This window comes from Ziziphus jujuba, chromosome 10 (assembly GCF_031755915.1).
Source record: "Ziziphus jujuba cultivar Dongzao chromosome 10, ASM3175591v1".
In the NCBI taxonomy this organism is placed as follows: Eukaryota; Viridiplantae; Streptophyta; class Magnoliopsida; order Rosales; family Rhamnaceae; genus Ziziphus; species Ziziphus jujuba.
The window spans coordinates 17,154,070-17,177,186 of NC_083388.1; the positions used below are offsets into that span (position 1 = coordinate 17,154,070).

At 29.6% G+C, this 23,117-nt stretch overlaps 2 protein-coding genes and 2 non-coding genes across 6 annotated transcripts; 2 read left to right on the plus strand and 2 right to left on the minus strand.

The window, feature by feature from the left end:
* Window positions 1–14: 14 nt before the first annotated feature.
* LOC107411465 (lactoylglutathione lyase) lies at window positions 15–4,083 on the plus strand. 3 transcript variants are annotated; one of them, XM_048469111.2, is made up of 9 exons: window positions 15–166; window positions 437–556; window positions 655–716; window positions 1,386–1,446; window positions 1,762–1,841; window positions 1,939–2,009; window positions 3,139–3,228; window positions 3,547–3,669; window positions 3,815–4,083. In XM_048469111.2, exons 2-8 carry the CDS (start codon window positions 464–466, stop codon window positions 3,645–3,647), a joined length of 558 nt encoding a protein of 185 aa, XP_048325068.2. In that variant the 5' UTR covers window positions 15–166; window positions 437–463; the 3' UTR covers window positions 3,648–3,669; window positions 3,815–4,083. The 3 variants fall into 3 exon arrangements, with proteins under 3 accessions (XP_048325068.2, XP_048325067.2, XP_048325066.2); XM_048469109.2 differs by lacking the exon at window positions 15–166 and adding an exon at window positions 191–350; XM_048469110.2 differs by lacking the exons at window positions 15–166; window positions 3,139–3,228 and adding an exon at window positions 190–350.
* A 937-nt stretch (window positions 4,084–5,020) lies between these two features.
* Window positions 5,021–5,123, plus strand: LOC112490785 (U6 spliceosomal RNA). Its single transcript, XR_003054984.2, has one exon. It is a non-coding gene; the product is annotated as a U6 spliceosomal RNA (small nuclear RNA).
* Window positions 5,124–6,004: 881 nt separating this feature from the next.
* On the minus strand, window positions 6,005–6,107 carry LOC112490786 (U6 spliceosomal RNA). Its single transcript, XR_003054985.2, has one exon. It is a non-coding gene; the product is annotated as a U6 spliceosomal RNA (small nuclear RNA).
* A 3,155-nt stretch (window positions 6,108–9,262) lies between these two features.
* On the minus strand, window positions 9,263–11,567 carry LOC107411467 (transcription factor RAX2). Its single transcript, XM_016019055.4, has 3 exons — window positions 11,057–11,567; window positions 10,779–10,908; window positions 9,263–10,331 (listed from the first exon to the last, which is right to left on the minus strand). Exons 1-3 carry the CDS (start codon window positions 11,190–11,192, stop codon window positions 9,584–9,586), a joined length of 1,014 nt encoding a protein of 337 aa, XP_015874541.2. The 5' UTR covers window positions 11,193–11,567; the 3' UTR covers window positions 9,263–9,583.
* Between the last annotated feature and the right edge of the window lie 11,550 nt (window positions 11,568–23,117).

The following is a 23,117-nucleotide window of genomic DNA, read 5'->3' on the forward strand; positions in this document are numbered from 1 at the left end:
AAATTGTCTTTATAGTTTGGTGACATAGATGTGAAAATTATATAAAAAAATTTTAAGTGGTGTAAATTGTCTGGTTGTATTGTAGCATATATAAAGCCAACCAACAAATCAAAAGCGTGGAGACACTTGGTGCGACTGCTTAGTCTCATTTCAAGGTCACATAAAGGTAATCGCCTCGCTCCGCCTTATTTATCGTTATTCAAATTTTTCTTTTTGATTCCATGGCTAGCTCTTTGATTACCAGCACCTTATCACGCTCTCTCTTCCGCTTCACCACCAAACCCTCTCCATTACTATCTTCTTCTTCTTCTTATTCAATCCCATTCTTTCCCTCAAACACCAAAACCAAGGTCTTTAAAAATCTCATTCTGGGATTTTTTGAATTCATCGATTGCAAATATTCTCATCTGAGTTCGTAAACTTTTTTGGGTTTCAGGAGCTGAATCGCTGCCGGTTGTTATCAATGGCCTTTGCACACAAAGAATCGCTGGAAAACAATCCAGGCCTTCAGGCAACACCTGATGAAGCCACTAAGGGTTATTTCTTGCAACAAACTGTAAGGCCAGTTCTGACCCATCTGTTTTATACAACCCATATTAACGTTTTTCGTCCGCTGTTTTTCTTGAACATTTTCGTTTTCGAATTTGATTGCAGATGTTTCGAATTAAGGATCCTAAAGTCAGTCTAGATTTTTATTCTCGTGTGTTGGGGATGTCGTAAGTACTTTCTTTTTACCTTTTTTTTTTAAATGTGTCCATCCTGGAATTTTGTTCTCTAATTTTCCTAATTATATACTTAACTAGTTTTGTGTGTTTTTTGGACTCTCTATTTAATTTAATTCTCGCTTAAATTCCTGTAGGAGGAGTTTTTTGATTGTATCTATGATTCAACTGAGGTTTTGGGTTGTCTTGTATTAGCGTTACTGTGAATTGTGAGCTGCAAACTTTGTTCTGTTTGGTTTTATATCCTAAAGTTTTTTCTCCTTCCAATTTTTAAAATCAATGCGAATGAACCAGCATTTCTTCATTTCAAGCATCTATATTGGTTCCATTTAACTCTCCATTAATTTAGGTGTCATGTTTAATATGCTAGACCATTGTTTTCAGCAATAACCTGATACTCTGAATCTTGGATTTGTAATGACTTTTGAAGTATCTAAGAATTTGGTACTTTTTTTAGCATTTTAGCACATGATGTCATGATGATTGTCTTAGTCTTTATATGAAAAAGTCACTTTATTTTGTCTTGTTTGATCTGCATTGCCTACCATAAGTATAAGTCCAGTCATGTCCGATTGAAGTGTGTACATGCACATGTACACACACACTGCTTTAGTTATTAAACTCTTTTTATTGTGGAAAAATTGATGATAATGGGATTTTCAGGTTACTTAAGAGGCTGGATTTTCCAGAAATGAAGTTTAGTTTGTACTTTTTGGGCTATGAGGTAAACTTCATGATACTGAATCCACAAAAAGTCTAAAACCATTTTTTTTGTCAGTGCATCAGTAATCTTTACAGATAGATAATGGGTTTGCAACATTATAATTTTATTTTCCATGATGTCTTATCCATTATACATCTAGCGGCTGTGTGCAGTTATACAAATCTTGTTGGAGGAATATTGTTGGCCTTTCCATTTTTAGCCAATTAAAACTACTTATATATGATTGAACATTAAGGCTTTAATTTTCAAAGGGTCCCAAATTCTCATGCAGGTTATAGAAAGATATTTTTATGTGTTGAAATTTATCTGGTGTAGGACACAGCATCAGCTCCACCTAACATTGTTCATAGAACAGTTTGGACTTTTGGTCAGAAAGCTACTTTGGAGTTAACACAGTAAGAACCACAATTTCCAAGATGTTTTGCTTTCTTTGCAATGTCTCATTTCCATGTGCCACGTTTATGATTCCTAACTGTCTAATACTATTTTCAGTAACTGGGGTACTGAAAGCGATCCAGAATTTAAAGGATATCACAATGGGAATTCAGAACCTCGTGGTTTTGGTAAGTTTAACATTGAATATTTTTTTTTTTTTACTAATTCTGTCTTGTAGATCTGTCTGTATGTCAAAATGTTAATCCATGTATACGCTCTTTTAAGTTTTTGAAGTTATAGGTTTCAACCCTGGAGTAGAGAATTGAGTGAAATTGGCTTTTCAATGCTGGAGTAGAGCGTTGAGTGAAATTGCATGATCACTAGGACCTCAACCTTTTGTGTTAAGATTGCGACTGTAAATATATTTTTCTTGGTTTTACTTGTGATTGTTTTGGTGTTCCATTTTAAGGAGAATAAAAGTTGCCTGCTCCGACCCATATATATTGAAGGCTATTTCGTTTTTCCTTCATTGCTCAAACAAGTAATAGATCTCTATCTTCTTCTTTTTTTTTTTTTTTTTTTTTTTTTTCCTTCCCCCACATGTAGGGATTTGTTCATTGGGTTCACAATGGTCTAAGGCCCAAATGCCAATGAATTTTAAAGTTTAAAAATTTCATGTCCTAAAGCTGGAATTAACTTTATTCTAACTGAATTCACTGGGTTGGACAAATTTGTTTTTAAGTAGTAAGTTGGTTGGTTTTGGGTTCTATGTATTCCAATCAATTAAGCAACCTATGATGAACTCAGCCAAACTGACCCATGTTAAACAGTCGTACCATAATTTTGTATCTATTCCAAGCACTTGTTCTTGACCATCCAAAAATTAAGCTAAATTTATTTCATGGATAGACAATCTTTGCCAAAGAATATACTCGTTCTATTAAATGGTGTGTCACTATCACTATTAGACTAACGTGTTGTATCAATATCATTTCTAATATCTATGTGATATGACCGAGGTGTCTTACAGGCCTTGTGTGAGTTGCTTCATTTGGTTTAGACTTCTAGTGGAGCTGGTGCTCCTTATTGTAAAATCGAAAAGGGACAGGAACCAAAATATTGTTCTTGAATACTTGAGATAATTAAAACATATCTTCAAGTTATCGTATTTGCTGAAGATGTGTATGGTTTAAAAGTATATCAGTCTCTCGTTCCATCAACATGGGTACAGCAGGGTTAAGTCAATGGTCTTTACAACTTATATTATGTGCTCTAGCTCAAATTCTTTTAGGATTAACACTTATATTTGTTATTCAGGACATATTGGTGTCACAGTTGATGACACATACAAGGCATGTGAGAGATTTGAATGTCTTGGTGTGGAATTTGCTAAAAAACCAGATGATGGTAAGACATCTCTGTTAAAATCTTTAACTCATTCTGCATGCTAAGACTTGAAAATTTTGTTCTCTAACCTTATGGTGGAAAGCTGTAAGATAATTTGTAATTTAATAGCATTAAATGACGCATCAACTTAAGGGTGGTGGTTCCCATTTCCCATTCTGAGGGATGCTAGTGTCAATTTGTGAACTTCCAAAGAGGTGTTTCTCTAGTTAAATTATTACACTTTTCAAATTTAATGTTGATTAGCAAATAAATTGCAGATCATTCAATTTGCATGACTTCTTTATTTTGCTGCTTTAAATACTCATTGCTGATTTGCAGGAAAAATGAAAGGGATAGCATTTATCAAGGATCCTGATGGTTATTGGATTGAGATCTTTGACCTTAAACTTATTGGACAAGTTACTTCTGATGCTGCTTGAGATTATACCATCCTTTCTTGTGGCAAGTTTTTGATCTTCTTTTATTTCGTTAATTGTTGTACTTGTAAATTGTGGGCATACACTGATTGCATGCCCTTTTAGAAGTTTGAGTTTATTAAGTTGTATAGTTTCCATCAGAACTGAAATCCATTGGATTCTTATTGCAGGAAAAATGTGATGGCCTTCATAGACAAAATCAAGCTTCATCTGTTATCCTGATACTGCTCTGGTCATTAAGATTTCATTGTTTGCTTCTTCTTCTTCTTCTTTTTTTTTTTTTTGGTTTGAATGCATGTTTCTTAACTTGCTTTTGCAGACAATATATATTATGAGAACTGTTCTGTTGTGCCTGATATTCGGTAGGAACTGGAACCAACACAGAATGTCATTGAATCTTTATGTGAATGGATTGAGGTTTCCGTGCGCAGTTATTATATATTGTTATCCCATCTGATGTATTGGGTTGTGGATTATATACCCGTTGGCCTGTGGAATATGTTTTTGGATGATTTGTGCAAAATTGTACGAGGAAATGGTGCAAACTTTATTTTTTGTTTTTTTTTTTGTTTTTTTTGTTTTTTTTTTTTTGGTGGATATTGGGGTGGGGAGTTTCCGAACGCAGTTTTACCATTGTGATTTTTTTTTTTTTTATTCTTTCGATATTGTAGATGGGAATTCTTAATCCGATTTACTGTATGAGAAACCATGGAAAAGTCCAGTGGGTTATTTTGGAAGCAAATTTCTGATACTTCAGCTGTTTGTATCCCCTTTTTAATACACATGTGAACCGTCCATATGTGTATTCAAGAGCTGAGTACAAACTAGCGGAGAATGTGAGAATATTATTAACAGATAGGAGTTTTGGAAATCGGCATTGAAGTTTTGTTTAATGTGCTTAACCATATTTTATTAGACAGATTTTTATTTTTTATTTTTTCCAATTTGTGAATATGATTTTTTATTAACTTGTTATTCCATAAAAATATTGAAAATTATGGTGCCATCCCTTTTGTTTTGCTAGTTTTATAATAATGGTTTTTATACTTTCAGAAATAATAAAGATAATCCATCATATTTATTTATTGTTTTTTGGTTGCAGTATTTACCTGTTTTGTACGGCAATATTTTTAATTAGATTCATTGTTCATTATAAAGAAATTAGTTAAATTGTCATCGATATTTTCATATTCAAAATTTTTTTTGTCTTTTTTTATATTGTGGACGGCTGATGACCATATCAAAGGCCCAATTAGTTTATGTAACAGGGTTGAGCCCAGATGGTTTGATAAGCTATTCAATCGCTTTAAAATCCCACATCGACTAACTCTGGAGCTTGTTTAGCTTTGATAACAGAGAAGCTCCAACAGCTGGGCGTCCCTTTGGGGACATCCGATAAAATTGGAACGATACAGAGAAGATTAGCATGGCCCCTGCGCAAGGATGACACGCATAAATCGAGAAATGGTCCAAATTTTTTTTACTTCCTATTCCACCCCTCCTATAGCTTAGCAGATTTACCATTCTACCCCTTCTCCTCCACGTGGTTTAAATCCATTGGTCTCTACATAGCCTTATGCTACACATTTTGTTTTCGTGTTTTTTTTTTTTTTCCTCCAAGCACTTCCGGGAACACACACCCTCTCTGTCTGTTTCTCAAGATTTCTGATTTGGGTTTGGCATGAAATTTTGAGATTCTTATTGAACTGAATTAGGTTCAACATTGGCTTTGATGATGGCAGAGAATAGTTGATCTTACTGATTATAGAAAACATATTAAATTAACCCCCTTAATTGACTGCTTATTCTAATTGGCCACAAAAAACCAAAGAGAAGCATTATGTAGTGTTAAAACATTTGAAAAAGTGGGGATGATAATGAAAAAAAAAAAAAAAAACATTCTTTTGTTTGTTAATAAGAACCACACCCACACCTCAACGGTTTAAAAGAAATTAAGAAAAAATGGGTAAACAATTAATATTCATAAAAGGTTCATTTGGGTTTCTGTCCTCTTGGAAGGGTAACTTTTTACTTTTATGTTCGGAGGAAGAAGGCCATGGAAACTAAACAAAAGAACAATGAATGTAAAAAAATAAAAAATAAAAAACCCAGAAGCTCAAAGAAAGCAACTGAATGTTTGAATCTAATTCAATTCAAAATGAGTCTCACAATTTGATGCCAAAACCAAATCAGAATCTTGTATGTGTGTGTTCGGTTAAGTGTTTGGAGAAAGATGACAAAAAAACAAAAAGAAGTGCAGCGTAAGGCTATATAGAGACCCATGGATTTAAGCCACGTGGAGGTGTAGGGGTAGAATGGTAAATCCGCTTAGCTCTTGCGGGGCTGAAAAAGGAAATGAAAAAAATTTGGACCATTTCTCGATTTATGCGTGTCATCCTTGCGCAGGAGCCATGCTAATCTTCTCTGTATCGTTCCAATTTTATCGGATGTCCCCGAAGGGACGCTCACTTCTGAAATCTTTAATCTTATAGAGACTATAAAAGTACCGTGAATAATCGATGTGGGATTCTCAAGCCGTTGAAAAGCTTACCAAATCATCTGGGCCTAAGCCTGTTTAATTAACTAAACTAGTTGGGCCTTTGACATGTACATCAACCCTCCACATGATACAAGTCTTCTAACAAATCCTTAGCCTTTTTAAAATAAATAAATTCTTGAATGCACCTAGTTTTTTTATTTTTTTATTTTTTTAATGCTTATAAAACTATGCAAATATGAATGACAATTTAACTAATTCTTTTTACATGAACAATGTTATAATTAAAAAAGTATATATATTGCGTACAAAACAAGTAAACATTGCAATAAAAATTTAATTTGATAGATTATCCTTATAATTTCTGAAAATATATGAAAACCATTTTTATAAAACTAGCAAAACAAAACGGATGTCACCATTTTATGGAGCAATTAGGAAGGCTGCATACTTGCAGACACAGTTCAGAGTCCACAAATTGAAGGGGAAAAAAAAAATATATATATATATATATATATCTGTCTGACAGCAGACGGTGATATACATTAAACAAAACTTGACTGCTGACTTCCACACCACTTGTGGCTATTAATCATCTTTGTTTTGTTGATAACAGATCATCTTCTAATTAATAATTTAAAAAAGATGAAGCAGCTTAAAATATCTTAAATTGTGTCAGAGTGTTCAGTAGGTTCCACACACAACTTTTGACCTTTTGCACTTCACAGGAAAAGACATTCCTAGAAAAAGCTTTCCCACTTCTTTAGATACTATCAATTTATAAATTAATAATAATCAATTCAAATCAATTTATAAATTAATAATAGTTAATTCAAATAAGGAAAGGATATAGCTGGCAACCCAATTAAATTAGTTCAATTATAGAAATGAAATTTTGGAGATGCTGATATCCAATTATAAGGTAAAGAATAATAGAATATTAGAATATCATCAGTATTTTTTTTTTATTTTTTTTATGAGAAGTATTTTATTAATATAAATATAATAATAATAATTAATTATATTAAATTAAATTAAATTATTAATTAAAAAAAGGATGAATAAGAGGAAGGAGTGGCATACTCTGACAGAGATCTTATGCATCATGTAATTTTGGAGCCCTTTGGACTCCCTTCCCGACGGGGATTCCCCAGTCACTTCAATTTAATATTTATCTTTACCTTTTCCCACATTTAAGATATAACCTCCTTTTTTTTTTTTTTTTTTTTTTCTTGACTGAATTAACTTATATACACTTTCTTTATACTCATATCTAATTTGTATAGGTTCTTTTTTTTTTTTTTTTTAGTTTTTTTGGTATAGTTTTTTTAATAATTTGTATAACTTGATTTCTTTATTCTTTGATTTCTAGTCTAATTAAATTTTATTGGGTCAAATTTGAAAACAGTTTAGTATACAGTTTAACATATGTTTGCATTCTTAATATTATTTTCCAATCTTTTTGTTTAACATATGTTTGCATTCTTAATATTATTTTCCAATCTTTTTGTTTAACATATGTTTGCATTCTTACTATTATTTTCCAATCTTTTTGTTTAACATATGTTTGCATTCTTAATATTATTTTCCAATCTTTTTATCTTATGAAAAAAAAGGTAATTAACGTTGAAAGTATATGTGTGTATATATATATATATATATATATATTAGTTACAAAAATTAAATTCGTTCAGCATAAAACTGAATTTTATAGACATTTAACAAATTTTTGGCTCATAGTCGTGAAAACTCTGGTGTGCTAATTAATTTTTGGAATTGTGAAGAGAATTAAAATGTTGAGATTTATGTTTTATGACATATATATGTATGTATTTAAAGGGTCATGAGTGTCCCATTGGGAGATAATGCATAATAAAAATTTCGACATATTTTTAATTAACAACTTAGAATTCGTCTTTTTACCAAAATCTTAAAATTCGTCTCCTTCTGTCAATTAAATTTTTTGAACTTTTAATAACTTATTATCTGCTTATAGAATCGTCATACAAGATGCACAAATAAAAATAATGCTATATAATATATCTAAATATATTCATTTTTACTGTCATTTTCAAGTTGGATATGCTATGATCTTCAGTTTAATTTACTCTTTAAGAAGCTAATAATTTAATAGTATTGAAAATTACAAGTCCTGGATTGTTTTTAGCATGAAACTATTTATAGTAACGTCCAATACGTGTAGTTATCTTATATATGAATGTAGTTTTAAAATATGCCACTTAAAATTTATTATTCAAATTTTTAACTACTTTGTACAGAAGGCTTATTGTTAATTAATTAAAGCTACAAGTGTCAAGTGGTCCTGTTAATTAATTGTGATTATAAAATGCATGGTTTTCTTCTCCAAAAATGCTATTGCATGGGGAAGAAAAAAAGGGAAAAAAAAAATAGTATCCTAATTTCTAGCTTGTTCATAATTTATAACGTATAAACCAATATAATCCTTTACAAGCCAAAATTGCATAGTCATATGCATGCGCCAAACACACTTCCTAGCCTTGAGGGATGTTCTAGTTCTGCCCATATATTTATTTAATATTTATATTTATTTTTTTATATCTGTATATGAAAACTTATTGTCTTGTGGTTTATTGAGACTGAGATTATGACTAATAATAAAATAATATTTAAAACCTCGAGCCTCCAGAAACCTCCAAAATTTCCAGCATCGTTGTTTAGTTTTCAAGTCCGTAGCAAACAAGTTCCCACATCTACTCTGACCACGTCCAAATGTATATATATACATATAAACTTTAAACTAACGTGATTAATTACAAGAAAACCACATTAAGAAACCAAGATTTACCCTCGTAAATACACCAAAGACCAATGTATAAATAGGGGTATCACTGTCTTTCCCATTAGCTTTAGCGCCCTATTGGCTTTACGACTTAAAATCACTGCCAAAACCATTAATATAATATAATATTAAAAAAACAATAAACTATGAATAAATTAGAAAAGAGAAACAGAAAAATAGAATACAGTGCATGTTTGGTTTGGTTTATTTGGACATAAGATTCTTTTTTTTCATTATTATTAGTTTTTTCCTTGAAAGATGATCTTATAAAACTTTCTTTTTCTCTCTAGTTTTCATAAACATTTATCTGTGATTGGGGTATGCAGGGGAAGACCGTACAAAAAAAATATAACATCATCATCATCGCCATCACTTCCCTCCCAAAAAGAAATGCACAAAATGAAAAGAAGCTTTGCTTTAGCAAATGTACTATTTATATATACTAAAAAAAAAATGTTTCATTTAATTTTATGATAATATAAAATACACAGAACCCCATGAACTCAAAAGTCTGTTCTGATCAAATCTTTCTCCACAACCATACCTTTTCCTTTCCCCTTACCCCATCAAATCTTTTTTTTTTTTTTTTCTGATTTTTACCTACAGTCAGAGAGTCTTTCATCAGTAGAAGTACATGACCTTCTCTTGTGTCTTGTTTTCATCAATATTAATATTGCTGTTGTTGTTGTTGTTGTTGTTGTTGTTGTTGAAGAAGAAGAAGCTGTTGGACCCATTGTTGTAATTATTACTGGTACCACAATTACTTATCAGCTGTTTAACATCCTCAACAACATAGTCTAATGGACTAGTTTCTTCAAAATACCCACAACATCCAGTAGTACTAGTACTGCTACTTCCATAATTAAGCATGAAGTTCTCATTTTCTTCAAAACCACCATTGCCCAAATTATAGCTTTGAAAAGCACTACAACCCATGTCTTCTTGTTTGATATGATTGTTGTTGGAGCTCCCATTATCAGATGAAGTGCAACTTCCTTCATTCCCAAACATTAGAACATTATTACTATTCTGATCTTTCCCATAATAACACTGCATTGATGAATAATTACCACCAAGGAAGTTTTCTTGGGTATGGAAAAGAGAAGGGTTTGATGAATAATAATTGGATGGGAATGAAACATACGGGTCAAAGCTTGAGACAGATGTGTTGTATAGAGATGAGAGTAGTGGTTGAGATATTGGATATGGTTGGTTCTGATGTGATGAAGAAGGAAATGGTGGAGGTTTTCTTTGAGAATTATTAGGAAGATTAACCAAACCCATGAGCTTCTTCTTCAGCTTAGTGTTCCAGTAGTTCTTGATATCATTGTCAGTCCTTCCTGGCAACTGAGCGGCTATAATTGACCATCTGTTCATTGTTTTTTTTTTTTTTTTTGAAAAAAAAAAAAAACCAAATAATTAATATATATACACACACATAAGTCTCTCAGAAGGAAGAATTTTTTTTTCAGCCTTTTTGATTAACGCATGTAAGTGGGTAGTTGATGTTAGATCCAATTAAAACAAAACTTGGCATGCATGCACAGGAATTATCCAGACAGTAGCAGAACTATTTCTTGATAAACATGCAAAAATTTTTTTTTTAAAGATTATAATTAAAACAGAAAAATAAAAAGTTAAGAAAAAAGAAGATTAGTTTTTGTTTTTCTTTGTTTCTTCTTTTGGACGAATTTTATAAGCATTCTTCCTTTATAGCAGATGATATTTAAGGAAAAAGAAAAAGGAAACAATGAAGCATACGAAATATAGGTTTTTAATTTTGTGGTTGAATTTATTAGTCAAAAGCTAGTAATACCTGCTACCAATGCTAGCAAACATGCTGCATATTATCCTATCTTCCTCATCTGAAAATTCTCCATGCTTAATATTTGGCCTCAGATAGTTAAGCCATCTCAATCTACAGCTTTTCCCACACCTCTTCAAGCCTGATCCAACGAAATTTTTAAAAAAATTAAAAAAAAAAGTAAAAAATGAAAAACCCAAAAAATATGTATGTGAGAGATCAGAGATAGAGGAAAAAAAAAAACTCAAGAGAAAGCCCAACCGATTTGGTGTTCATCAATGTTTACTTACCAGCTTTTTGTGGAAGAGCAATCCAATTGCCGCCAGTTCCAAATTTCTCAATGTAATCCTTCAGCTTTGAGTCTTCCTCTGGTGACCATGGCCCTTTCTTCACGTTTGCCTTGTCACAACAAGGAGCTCTACCCATCTCTTTCTTTCTTTCACTTTCTCTTTCTTTGATCTCTCTCTCTCTCTCTCTCTCTCCCTGTCTGTGAGAAAGTTTTAGAGGAAACCAAAGGGGTCTCACTTTCTGAAATGAACTTTTTGTTGGGGGAATGGTGGAACTTAAGGGCTTTTGATAATAATTTGGATTATTTGTCCCCAAAAAAAAAAAAAAATAAAAGAAAAGATATAAAAAGATTTATGAATATTTTATTCCAGACATATATGTATAAGTCAAAATGATGTATAGGAAATATATGATCAAGAAAAAACAAAGTTTCTAACTCCAATTGTGATTAGCTAAACGCCATTAGAACTTTCCAACTTATAGGTTGGCAGCCCCATATATATCAGCCTCACTCAGTCTCTTTTCTTTTGTACCCCTTCATTTGTCTCTCAGAAAAGCATCCAAGCATCCAAAGTCTTCCTATGTGGAAAGACAAACTTCAGGAATGAAATTTATGTTTATATATTTATTTATATGAGCCTTATAGTTTTGACATTTTCCAACACCATGACTTATGAATGGCTGGAGGAAAGTAACCTAGCGCTTGATATGATGACAATTAATCTTTGCCATATTGCCTAATTAATAATTATACATAGCTCCCAAATTATAAAATATTTTGAACGTTAGAATTAATATTATTTTACTCCCAAAGTATAAAACATTTTGAACGTTGTTCTCCAAACTACAAAAACTTTGACATTGTCTTTCAAGTATACTACTATTTAATTATATGTATTTGGGCAAATTAGACATATATACAAATTGCACAAAAAAGAAAATAATTGAAACAAAATAACATGTATTGTACAATCTAGATATGGTTGATTTCATCAAATTTATCTGCAGAAAATGAATTATTTGATTACCATGCTCATAATAAATATATTTAGCTTGAGACCTAATTGAATTCAAAATCTGAGAATTATCTTCTGGGTTTGAAGGATATGCTCCAAACAATTATTCATTTTAGTGAATATATATGTTAACTTTCGTGTATGGACCTTACACATACACACATACATGCACGTATTCATTATGTGTTTGAAGATTATAAACATACTACTACTGAATAGGTCTGATATATTCTTTACAGTACATATAAGATATAAATGCATAGCGTAAGTGATGAGAATGATCATATGATAGATGGGCCCATCAATCAGATTCTTTACCCATAAGCTCATCTGATCAGGTGCTTGGGACGACTGACTAACCAATGCACCCATACATTTTCTGATTGTTGACGCATCATAACAATTATCTCAACTTGTAAAAGTAGGCAAACAATTTTCAATCATAGTCCGGCTACATTATAGCAATTCCTTATATATAATTACTAGCTAGAGAGAGAAAAAAGACTATTAAGGTTTTGTTAGGGTGACCCAATTGGAGGGAGAGGGAAAGAAAGGACCCCACCATTACCATGGATTCCTTATAGACCACAAAAGTTGAACTCTTGTGGACATGGGTTTTCATTTTTTTTGTAAAAATTTCTAACTTACCGCTTGACTTCTATTTTGGCTATGGCCTATAACTTGACTTCTAAGGAGGTGAATTGCTAAAAATGTCACTTATGATGTATATATTCTAATTTTGACCACTTTTTTTTTTAGATTCAACCTTTTTGTTCTTTATGTCTTTTAGGATTTTATATTTTTGATTTTGTATAATTCCTTTCCATTATGTTTTTGTTGGTTAATAGCTGAAACTTTCAGTGTATTATAGTGAAATGACAGTCCAAATCGCTGAATTACAAGACAGTAAGTCCTTTATCAACATCTAGTATCATATATTAGGTTTATTCATAGGGGATAGCTAAGTGATAAAACTTAATCCATTATTTTCCCAAACAGTATTTCGAATTTGAATCCCTATATATATTTCCAATATTATCCCTCAAAAAAATAAAAAATAAATAACGCATGTATCTGCTCAAGCTGATGTATTTAAATTACATTATATATAGGAACTGAGTTAGTGTAATTTTCAGCAAAAAAAGAGTTGACTGTGTAAGTAAGAAACTTTGTTCCAGATGCCCAACGGAAAGGGTCAAAACGTCGTCGTGGGATATGATTGGTAATTCACTATGTTTGAAAGATGTGTTATTAAATAGAAGGTGCAACCTTTGGTCAGAATAATCTAAAGTTTAGGTCAAACTGTGTAAATCGAGGAGAAAATAGTATGACAATTTAGCAGTATCTTTTCTAAGATTCAATTTTGTTGAAACTTCGTGGAAGCTTCAATTTTCTACATTGGAGGGTAAAAGGAATATATATGTATATATTATTGAATGTCACTCGCTTAGTCATTTTGTCTATGCTTTCTACTTTCTAGTGGTCCAATGTATTATCATTCTTCCCTAACCAAAAAAATATACATATATTATCATTATTTAAAACCATATATAAAAATTTCATCCATCCTAATATCTTCGATTTTACGAATTCAATTATTAGATTAAAGTAGCATGCATGCACGGATATATAAATAGATATGTATATTAAAGTAAAATTAAACATCAAATTTTCATCAAAATATATTTAGTAGATGTGTGCGCTAATTAATTAGCAAGAGAACATATATACCATCAATAAAGATACGTATTTATATATTTGCTATATATGCATTATGTAGGTATAAAGTGTATATTGATTGTAACTAATAACTAAATTAATTAATCTGATAGATGACAAGAACCATGTGATCCACATTAAAAAAATATGTGGACACATACGGCCGAAAGAAAGACATTAATGAGGACATTATAAGCCATAAATTATATAGGATAACAAGTAGAAGCATAAATGTTTTTTGATTATTCGTTGTTGAACATAATATATGATAACTTAACTTATTACAATGCATTAACTAACATGATCATTGGATTGTCCCATCCCATATAATAATAAATATATGGGTTAATGAAATTTGATTGTGTCACTGCAAACGTGTTAATGTCCATTAATTAATTAAGTCGCACAATCCAAAAACCATATATATATATATATATATATATATATATATGTTTGTGTGTATCCCTACAACATATATAACATATATAATACCCGCAATCATTTAAATCCTATAAGTGGAAACTTAATTATGCATGAAAATCAATCTTTAATCCTTAACCACTAATTAAGTATCACATAACATCTAAAATTGCATGGACTGTTACCTCATTTAGATATGTGTGTGTGTGTGTGTGTATTTTTTTTTTATTTTTTATTTTGGCAATACATTTGGAAATGTGCTTGATTCGATTCAATTAGTTTGTTACGAAAGTCATGTCTCTGTTTAAACCAAACAAAGTCTGAAAAGTCTTTTCATATATGTGTGTGTGTGTGTTTGCCAAATACCGTAGAAAGTTTTTTTAAAATAAATAAATAAATAAATAAGTTTATTATATATTTTAAAATCACTCACTGGAAAATTAACGCTGTGAGTTTAGTTTGTTGCTGGCTATGTGTTTGAGTGAGAATAGATATCATGGCAAGGATGATTTTGGAACCAATGGAGATTATAATATTCTATTTATATCCCAGATCTGTTATCTTCAACTGACACATTGTTTGCTTATATTAATTTCTTCTATTTGATTATCCAATTATTTTTATTATAGAACCTTTTTCGTTGACCTGTGTATCTACTTTTGGGTAATCATCATCTAGACGGCACCTTTTTAATTTTTTTTTAAATTTTTTTTTTTTATAATCACACTCTTCTATTTTTGTACATTTTTTCTTTATTTGTACGAACATATAAAAACGAAAAACATAAAAAGATTAAAGACAAAAAGAAAATTTTCTTTCTTTTCTAACCAGGAAAAAAGCATATATATATATATATATAGTAGTATGTGTGAACTGTCTGAAGGTAAGGGAAATTAGTAAGCAGTCATTGTCAATTTGGTATACTAATACAAAGTGGTTAACGCGCCCCTGCCCCCCCGCCCAAAAAATAATGGTTGTGCATGACACAATATTATGCAAACAAAAACGCTGCAAAGAGGGAAAAATAAAAATAAAAAAAATATTAGAATGTTTGACCAAAAAAAAAAAAAAAAAAAGAAGTGATTTTAGATGAAAGTAAAAAGAATTTATATATTTTAGGACAGACGCCAAGTTAGGTGCATTTCCATAGAAGAAATGATTCTTGTTTTAGTTAAAATGTTAAATATTTAAAATTAAAATTTTAAATGGTGACATTTAGTCAAATATGTAATTTATTTGCTGAGTACTAGTTAGCTGAAATATACAACAGATAAAAAGTGTCACAGAGAATTACATATATTTTCTACGTATTTTGATGGAATCTTTAGTACATGAAAAAGTAAGAAATAAATTGATATGAATTATTTTATTTCAATCCTGTGGATGATTCTAAAAGCCAATTATTGAGGATATGCAACCCTAACATAACTACAAATTGTTTATGCATTTATAAGTCACTAATCAGTTCACTTGAAATCTAATCCTAAGTTTGTGAAACTTTCTATAATGTGAATATTTAAATATTTTTAATATGTGGATATACTTTAAAATAATAATTTTTAAAAAAATCATTATCAATATATTACTTATGAATAATTTTTTTTTCAAAAACTATCATTTTTATGTGGATGTAAACATCCCCATGTACCTTAGAAATATAATATATATATATATATATATATATATATATCTATATAAGTCTTCAATTTGCTAATATTCCAATATACATATGCTCTTTGGAAGAGTGCTTGAAACTAGAAAGCAATTTTCCACCCTCTCTGTCACAGCCTATAAAAGTTAACAGTATTTAAGATTTGAATACCAATTGGATAGGGATCTAAAAAATTCACCAGGTTCAGATTGGATGTTTAAGAGTCAACCTCAGCTGTATATAGAACATTGTTTTGAACTTATAAGTCACTGAATTTGGGAGCTATTACTAATTACTCAAAACTATCTTCTCAAGTGTGATTTATAAATTACTTGTCACTTTTTATGCCTTTTGACGTTTCTAAATGGCTAACTGCAGCCGCCCAAACAAAGTAAAATTGAATTGTTTTGATGGTACGTAAATCAATGATTAATTTTGTTATTTTTTTATTTGTTGACTCGGCCACAATCCCTATAATCTATCTTGGTTTTTCTTTTACCCCTTCCAACTCGAATTCATTTTTTCAACTCAAGACTCCATATCACTTGTATTGATTAGGATTTATGTTTCTCTTTTTATGGGTTTTTATAATAATATTTCCTCTCTACTTTACTTAGAGACAATTTTTTCCTTAGGTTCTTTAATGACATAGAGCAATAGTCCTTCGACAGATCGATTTGTCCCAGCTTAGGAAAAAGATGTTTGGCCAAACTCTATCTCTTAACTGATCTAATTAGACATTGAGTCTTAACTTCTTCTTCTTCATCTTTTTCTTTCTTTTTTTCTTTTTTTTTCTTTTTTTCCGTATGCTTTCCCTTACTTAATCCTAAAAATGTTGAAATTTTCATTGAATCAATTTAGGTGAACTTCAGCATTTAAAAGTTTATTTGTTACTTTTTTAGGACATTATTTCTAACTAACTGTACGATTAGGGATTATATATTATAAGGATGTGTATTTAAGTATTCTGCATTAGACATTATTATAACATTACTGTCTATTCTCAATATTTCCCATGCATGCTTCCCAACTACTATTAATAGGACGATATGTCCTTTTCCATGCTTTCCATACTAGTTTTTTAAAACTATAATACATAACGGCAATGTGTTCTTAATATGATATTGCATAACAATCACTTCACCTATATTATTATTAACCAATTAATATATGTAAGTGTGCGCATACACATATCCATATTTGTACAATTCTGTTTAATTTATAACTTATATATACAATAAGTTTTATAAGATGATATTATACTAACGTCTTTGATTACAACACCATTAAATTACATCGATCCCATAATAGGCTGAGTACTGTCATTTACATATATGTTATACTCAAAAGTCAAATCAATATCAAGAACACTTATGAAGAGAGCCATAGTTAATTAATTGGCAGTAACAGAAAAAGCAATGTATATCAGGATAACTTTTAAAGATATAGAAAAGGGAGTTTCCCAAAACACCAACTTTTTTCCTCATGAATGTCTCCTCCCTTCCCATTTCCTTTTGTGGAATCTAGCATTTAACTAAAGGGAGAAAAACATGCATATAGGACCTTGATTTCTTACCAAACTAATTATAGGGGTACTACCTGTATCCTATATATATGTAGGAGATAATCAAATAATATATATTTGATTAGTTATGAAATAGATCATTATCATATAAACAAAGAAATAAAGAAAAAAACAAAAGAAGTGAGAGATGATCATGTCGTCATTTGTATTGACTCTTAGAGAGGAAAGATGCGACCTTGTGTTTTCCTCACTTTTCTAACGGTTGGCAAACTAAGATAGAAAAATGCTGCTGTCTTTCTTAGCTAGCTGTATATTTCTTTTCCATTATTGTTTATTAATAATTAATTCTAGCTAGCCATATATATATATATATATATATTATTAATTGGTCAAATTTTCCTTTTGCATAGTCTGTACCTCATATTTTAACCTAATTCTGTTAAACCTAGCTATTAGAATGTTATTACCCCAAAACACACCTATATAGTAACCTGAATGGAAATTTATGTAATCGTTTATGCATTTTTCAATTTTGATATACTTTCTTTTAAAAGCGATTCTAAATAAATAATAAAAAATCGTAGTTCCTAATTTTAATTTGAATTTTAAATGAAAAGATGATATGCATATTTAATTGAAGATTAGGTTAGGTGTATGGTATTCAAATCTTGAATTTGAACTGCTTGTGAGGGAAATTAGTTAAGAGTCAGAGTTTGTATAAAAATAAGAGAATTATATATCTTTTGAGAATTTCAAAATAACCCTATAAACTTTCATTTTTTACACATCATTATTTAAATAATTAAAAAATATAAAATTATTTTATACAATATTTTTAATATCCAAAGTACTTTAGATTCATACATTCTCTAACCAAGCCAAAAACACCTTCTTCTTCTTCTTTTTTTTTTTTTTTTTTTCTTCACAGATTCTCACTACTCAATACAACTCCATAAAAACAATTTCTGTTATCGGAATTTTTTTCATCCTGCATTTTTTTTTTCTCCATTCAATTGGATGTAAATCATCAATAATAATAATAAAAAAATGATAATGGACTATGTATAAAATCTCTATATTTATACCATGCTTGATTGAAATGTGCCAAAGATTAAAATAATATTCGGACTTATTCTCCTGAACAATTACAAAGTGTTGAATTTTAAATTATGAAAAAAAAAATAATGGCATTCAACAAATAAACACTAAAAACAATGGATATGAGTACTAGGAAAAATGTTGTTCAACAAAAAAATGAAAAATGATTCATTGTAAGATGAATAAGAAAAAAAGAAAAAAAAGAAAAGATACATATTACACTTTTATGTTTTTAATATTTCATAATATATAATCTTTTTATATGTAATTCTGATTAATAACAAAATATGTATTAAATAGAAAAATTTGAGTGAAAGAATACGAGCATTTAAAAGGATATTAAAAAAATTTAATTATGAAATATCTTTAATAATAATTTTTAAACGAGAATAAATATATGAATTTACAAAGAAAACATATAAAATCCATTTTATATTGCAATTAAAACTTTCTCTTTTTTTTTTTTTTTTTTGGTTTTTTGAACAACAATTAAAACTTTCTTGAAAAAAATACTTTTGTTGAAAAAAAAGACCGAGGGCTTATTGTAAATTGTGGAAAAAAGTGAGGGCTATTAAAAAACAAAATAAAAAGAAGACAAACAAACAAACGACAACCGGGAAGAGAAGAGAAACGCACAAGTCAAGGGAGTTCGAAAACAAAGAGATCCGAGGATGACATGAGAAGTTGCGTAAGCCGAGGCGCGAAAGATATCGTTGTCGAGCCATTTCCTGAACACGTGTCTGCCTTTTGTGTGGAGCACCTCGGTGCTCGCGTCTCGCTCTATGGATTTTTTCTAGAATTTCCCAAGTGGTCCCCCCCACACTCCCAAATTGCCTCGACGCGACTTTTACATGAGTGAGATGCACGCTCGTTAAATCAGTTCCCCACGTGTCGCTCTCACAGAAAGAGAGAGAGAGGAGTGGTTAAGTTGTTTGGGTTTGATGGAATGGTGGTATTAGTTAGAAAGCAAAAGACTGGAGGTGGGGTGGGGTGGGGGCTCAGATCAAAAAGACAGGGAGTGGGGAGCCCAGTGAAAGTAAAGCCCAATCAATCAAATCAAAATTCATCTGCCACAAAGGACAACCAAACGTGGCCTTCCATGGCTGTGATTTTTTAGCTTCTGTAATTCTATTAAACAATTTTAATACGCTTCCATCAATCCAATACCTTTTTTGATCTGGTTGTTGAGATTGGTTCACTTCTTTTAATTATTATTATTATTTTTTCAATTAAAAAAAAATCATAGTTTATGTATTTTTCTTTTATTTTATTAACTTGCCTATCTAATATGAGACAGATAATATATCAGACAATAATGTATTATATATATATGATAAAAATAAAATAAAATAAAATAATAATATAAGATAAATGATAATTTGATTTGGTTGAGAAGAAATTGGTCTTAATTTTTTGTTATCTTATGGAGAAAGCAAAGTGGAAATAGGTTTTCACTTTTTGTTAGTCTTTGAGGTTGTTGATTTTTTGTGATGTTTGTCATTTTAATTCAAACCAAAGTGGCGAAATTTATGTTTGGTTACCTTACTACCATACCGTGTCCTATAAAACCACATTTCCTCCACTGTCATTTTCTTTTTTATTCCTTTCTCTACAGGATAACTTTTGAAAAATCAGATCCCAGTGTTTTTGTCTTTTTCAAAGAAAACTCTTTATTTTCAACTTATGAAGCTTATCGTACTAGGAACCGTCCTATATACTCAAGCATATGCTAATTAATTACCAAAAATTAAGATTTTTTTTATGAATCATTCATTCATGTAGTTTTGATTATACAATTTACATTTATTTTTAATTCCCTAACAATTTCTCTTTTGATATTTCTCTCATAACAATTTAAGTGTGATAGGATGCAAATATGAACTATATTAATTTGTTATTATATTTTAATAAAGTCTCAATGTGTCAATTACACAATTTAGTATTTAACATTAAGGTAGTGTAGACATAATTTGACAACCTATCATTTAAAATGTATTATTAGATTTGATATAACAGTCAAATCACTAAAAGTACATTTTAGATTTAAGATAACTTTAATTTGAGGGAAAATACTATTTTTCAATTTGTAATAATAATAAAAAAAAAAAAACCAATCATTTAACAATGGATTTACAATTTGCTTCCTGCACTTCATGTTTAGCACCTATACCTTCTGAATTTGTAGCTTTTCTACAACAACGCCTCCCAAGTTTAATAATGCGAAACTTGCAAAAATCCTACTCAGGAGAACATTACTACCAAAAAAAAAAAAAACAAAACAGCAAGTTCAAGGGTTATTGACTTTAAACATGAAGTGCAGAATGGGAATTGCAAATTCACAAAGTTTAGTGGGGCAATGATACCAAAAATCTTTAAAAAAAAAAAAAAAAAAATAGAAATGTTATCTATGGATCACTTAATTTCCACATATTCTAAAGTCATTGGATATCGTTTGAATATTAAAATTTGATGCTCCTTGCACTTTTGTATTTTTAACTTTTATAATTTTACAATTTAGACTTTCAATTTTCAAAAAGCAGCAATTTAGACTATTGACTAGTCCAATTTTCAATTTTACTAAATAAATTGATAACAATTTAGTGCATGCTCAATATTCTGATATATTTCATCATAAACTCTACTGCTTTCAATTCATTATAGAAAATAAGTTGTCAGATAAAACTGTTATTACTGGTTTGGTAAAATTGAAAATTGAATCAATCTATAATAGATTAAAGAATTGAGAATTTATCTTTTTTTTTTTTTTTTAAGTTAAGGACCTAAATTACATAACTATACAACTCTAAAGATATCAAATGCAATTAATCATTAAATTTTAAAAAAATATTCAAAATTTTTTATATTTAAAAATAGAGTATTCAAATTTAAAATTATTATCTAAGAAAATAATAGTTTTGTTAATATATATTGTTTCCAATGATAAAGAAGACAATATAAATTGTACAAATACAACATTACATGCAAGAGACAATTAACTTATCATCATTTAAAAAAAAAATTTTTTTTTTAATCTTTCCGTGCTAAGTAAACTCACCCTTTTTATTTTATTTTGTTTTGGTAAAAGGAAAACTCACCATCAATTTTTTTTTTTTTTTGGGCTAAAAAAAGAAAACTCACCATTAATTTATCCCTTAGACAAACCTATCCAATTAATCTCCCGGTAGAGGTGTAACGGATGTTCAATCAACTTGCACCATAATTTAATGTCTAAATACACTCATGGATGTCCTTGGGCCGAATTAATTGCCTCCAAGTGTGTTAGTTGAAGGCCCACCTAAGAAATTCTGGGTTATAACAGATTAGGCCTCAGTGTTCTGTATCTAACTTCCTGAAAACCCTCCACAAAATCTATGTACCTTATAACTGTTTACTATTTTTGACTGAGCTTTGACCCATTAAGTTATGATAAGTGAAAATTGCCATGATCAAGATGGTTAGTACAATGATTTTCACCCCAAAAAAAAAAAAAAAAAAAAAAAAAATAGAGATAGTTAGTCCAATGGCAAACCCAGAAAATTTTTTCAGGAAAGGTACTATTATGTTGTACCACTTGACAGATTTAGATTTATGGTGTGAAGAAGTACAAATATATACAAAATGCAAAAATAAATTTCTATGTTATTCTCCAATTAATTAGACTATTTACTAAATTACAGGTTAGATTTTTTTTTTTAAACAAATAAATTGGTTTTTAGAGAAAAAAAAATATTTTTAATGCTTTCCCAATACAAAATAAATTGATTCCAATTTATGAATATATGAAATATACAGCGTTATTAAGGAAAATAAAAAATATAACTTTTGGTTAAGTTGTGGGTTAAACAACTAAAATAATTGAAAACTAGAAAAAAAAAAAGTGTAATTAGACCCAAAAAGAAATTGCCGTTTATTTTCTCTGTAATTAATACAAAAACTGAATAGGAATTATATTTTAAAAATAATTACACTTCTATATAAATATTTTTAAGAATAATAATTAAATAAGTATTATATTGTTTAAATATAAAAGAGCATTATTATAATTATACTTTGTAATGCAAATATATATTATAATTATATTAAATAATTATGCTTGAACAAAAATAGATAATTAAGATATGTTAGAGAAAAGAATTAAAACAAAAAACAGAAGGTAAAAGAAAAGGAAAAAAAAAATTCAATAAGAATATCTGCAGATTGGATAAGCTGGAGAAAAGAATTTAAAGAAAAAAAAAATTTTAAAACTTGAAAGTAAAAATATATTGGGATAAAAAAGTAACTAAGTAAATAAATAAAATATTAAAATTTTGAGAAGGAAAAAAAGCTGAGATCCGTACATGCCCTGGTGCCCAACTTGGGTCCGTCAGTGAGTTAGTCCGATGGACAAGTTTTAGGTTATCATGTCACCCTATAAAATAATATTTTTGTCATGGTCCAATCAACAATGGGTATTTAAAACGGTAACTAAATAAATAATGTTTCTATTACAATAAGTGACACATTGTCACCTATAATATTACATATTTGACATTTACCTCCAAGACAAAATAAATGCTTACATTTTTGTTTTTTCAAATTTCCAATAGTTACTTTTATAGTTTGTTATCAATAAGACAAAGTGACAAAAAAATAAT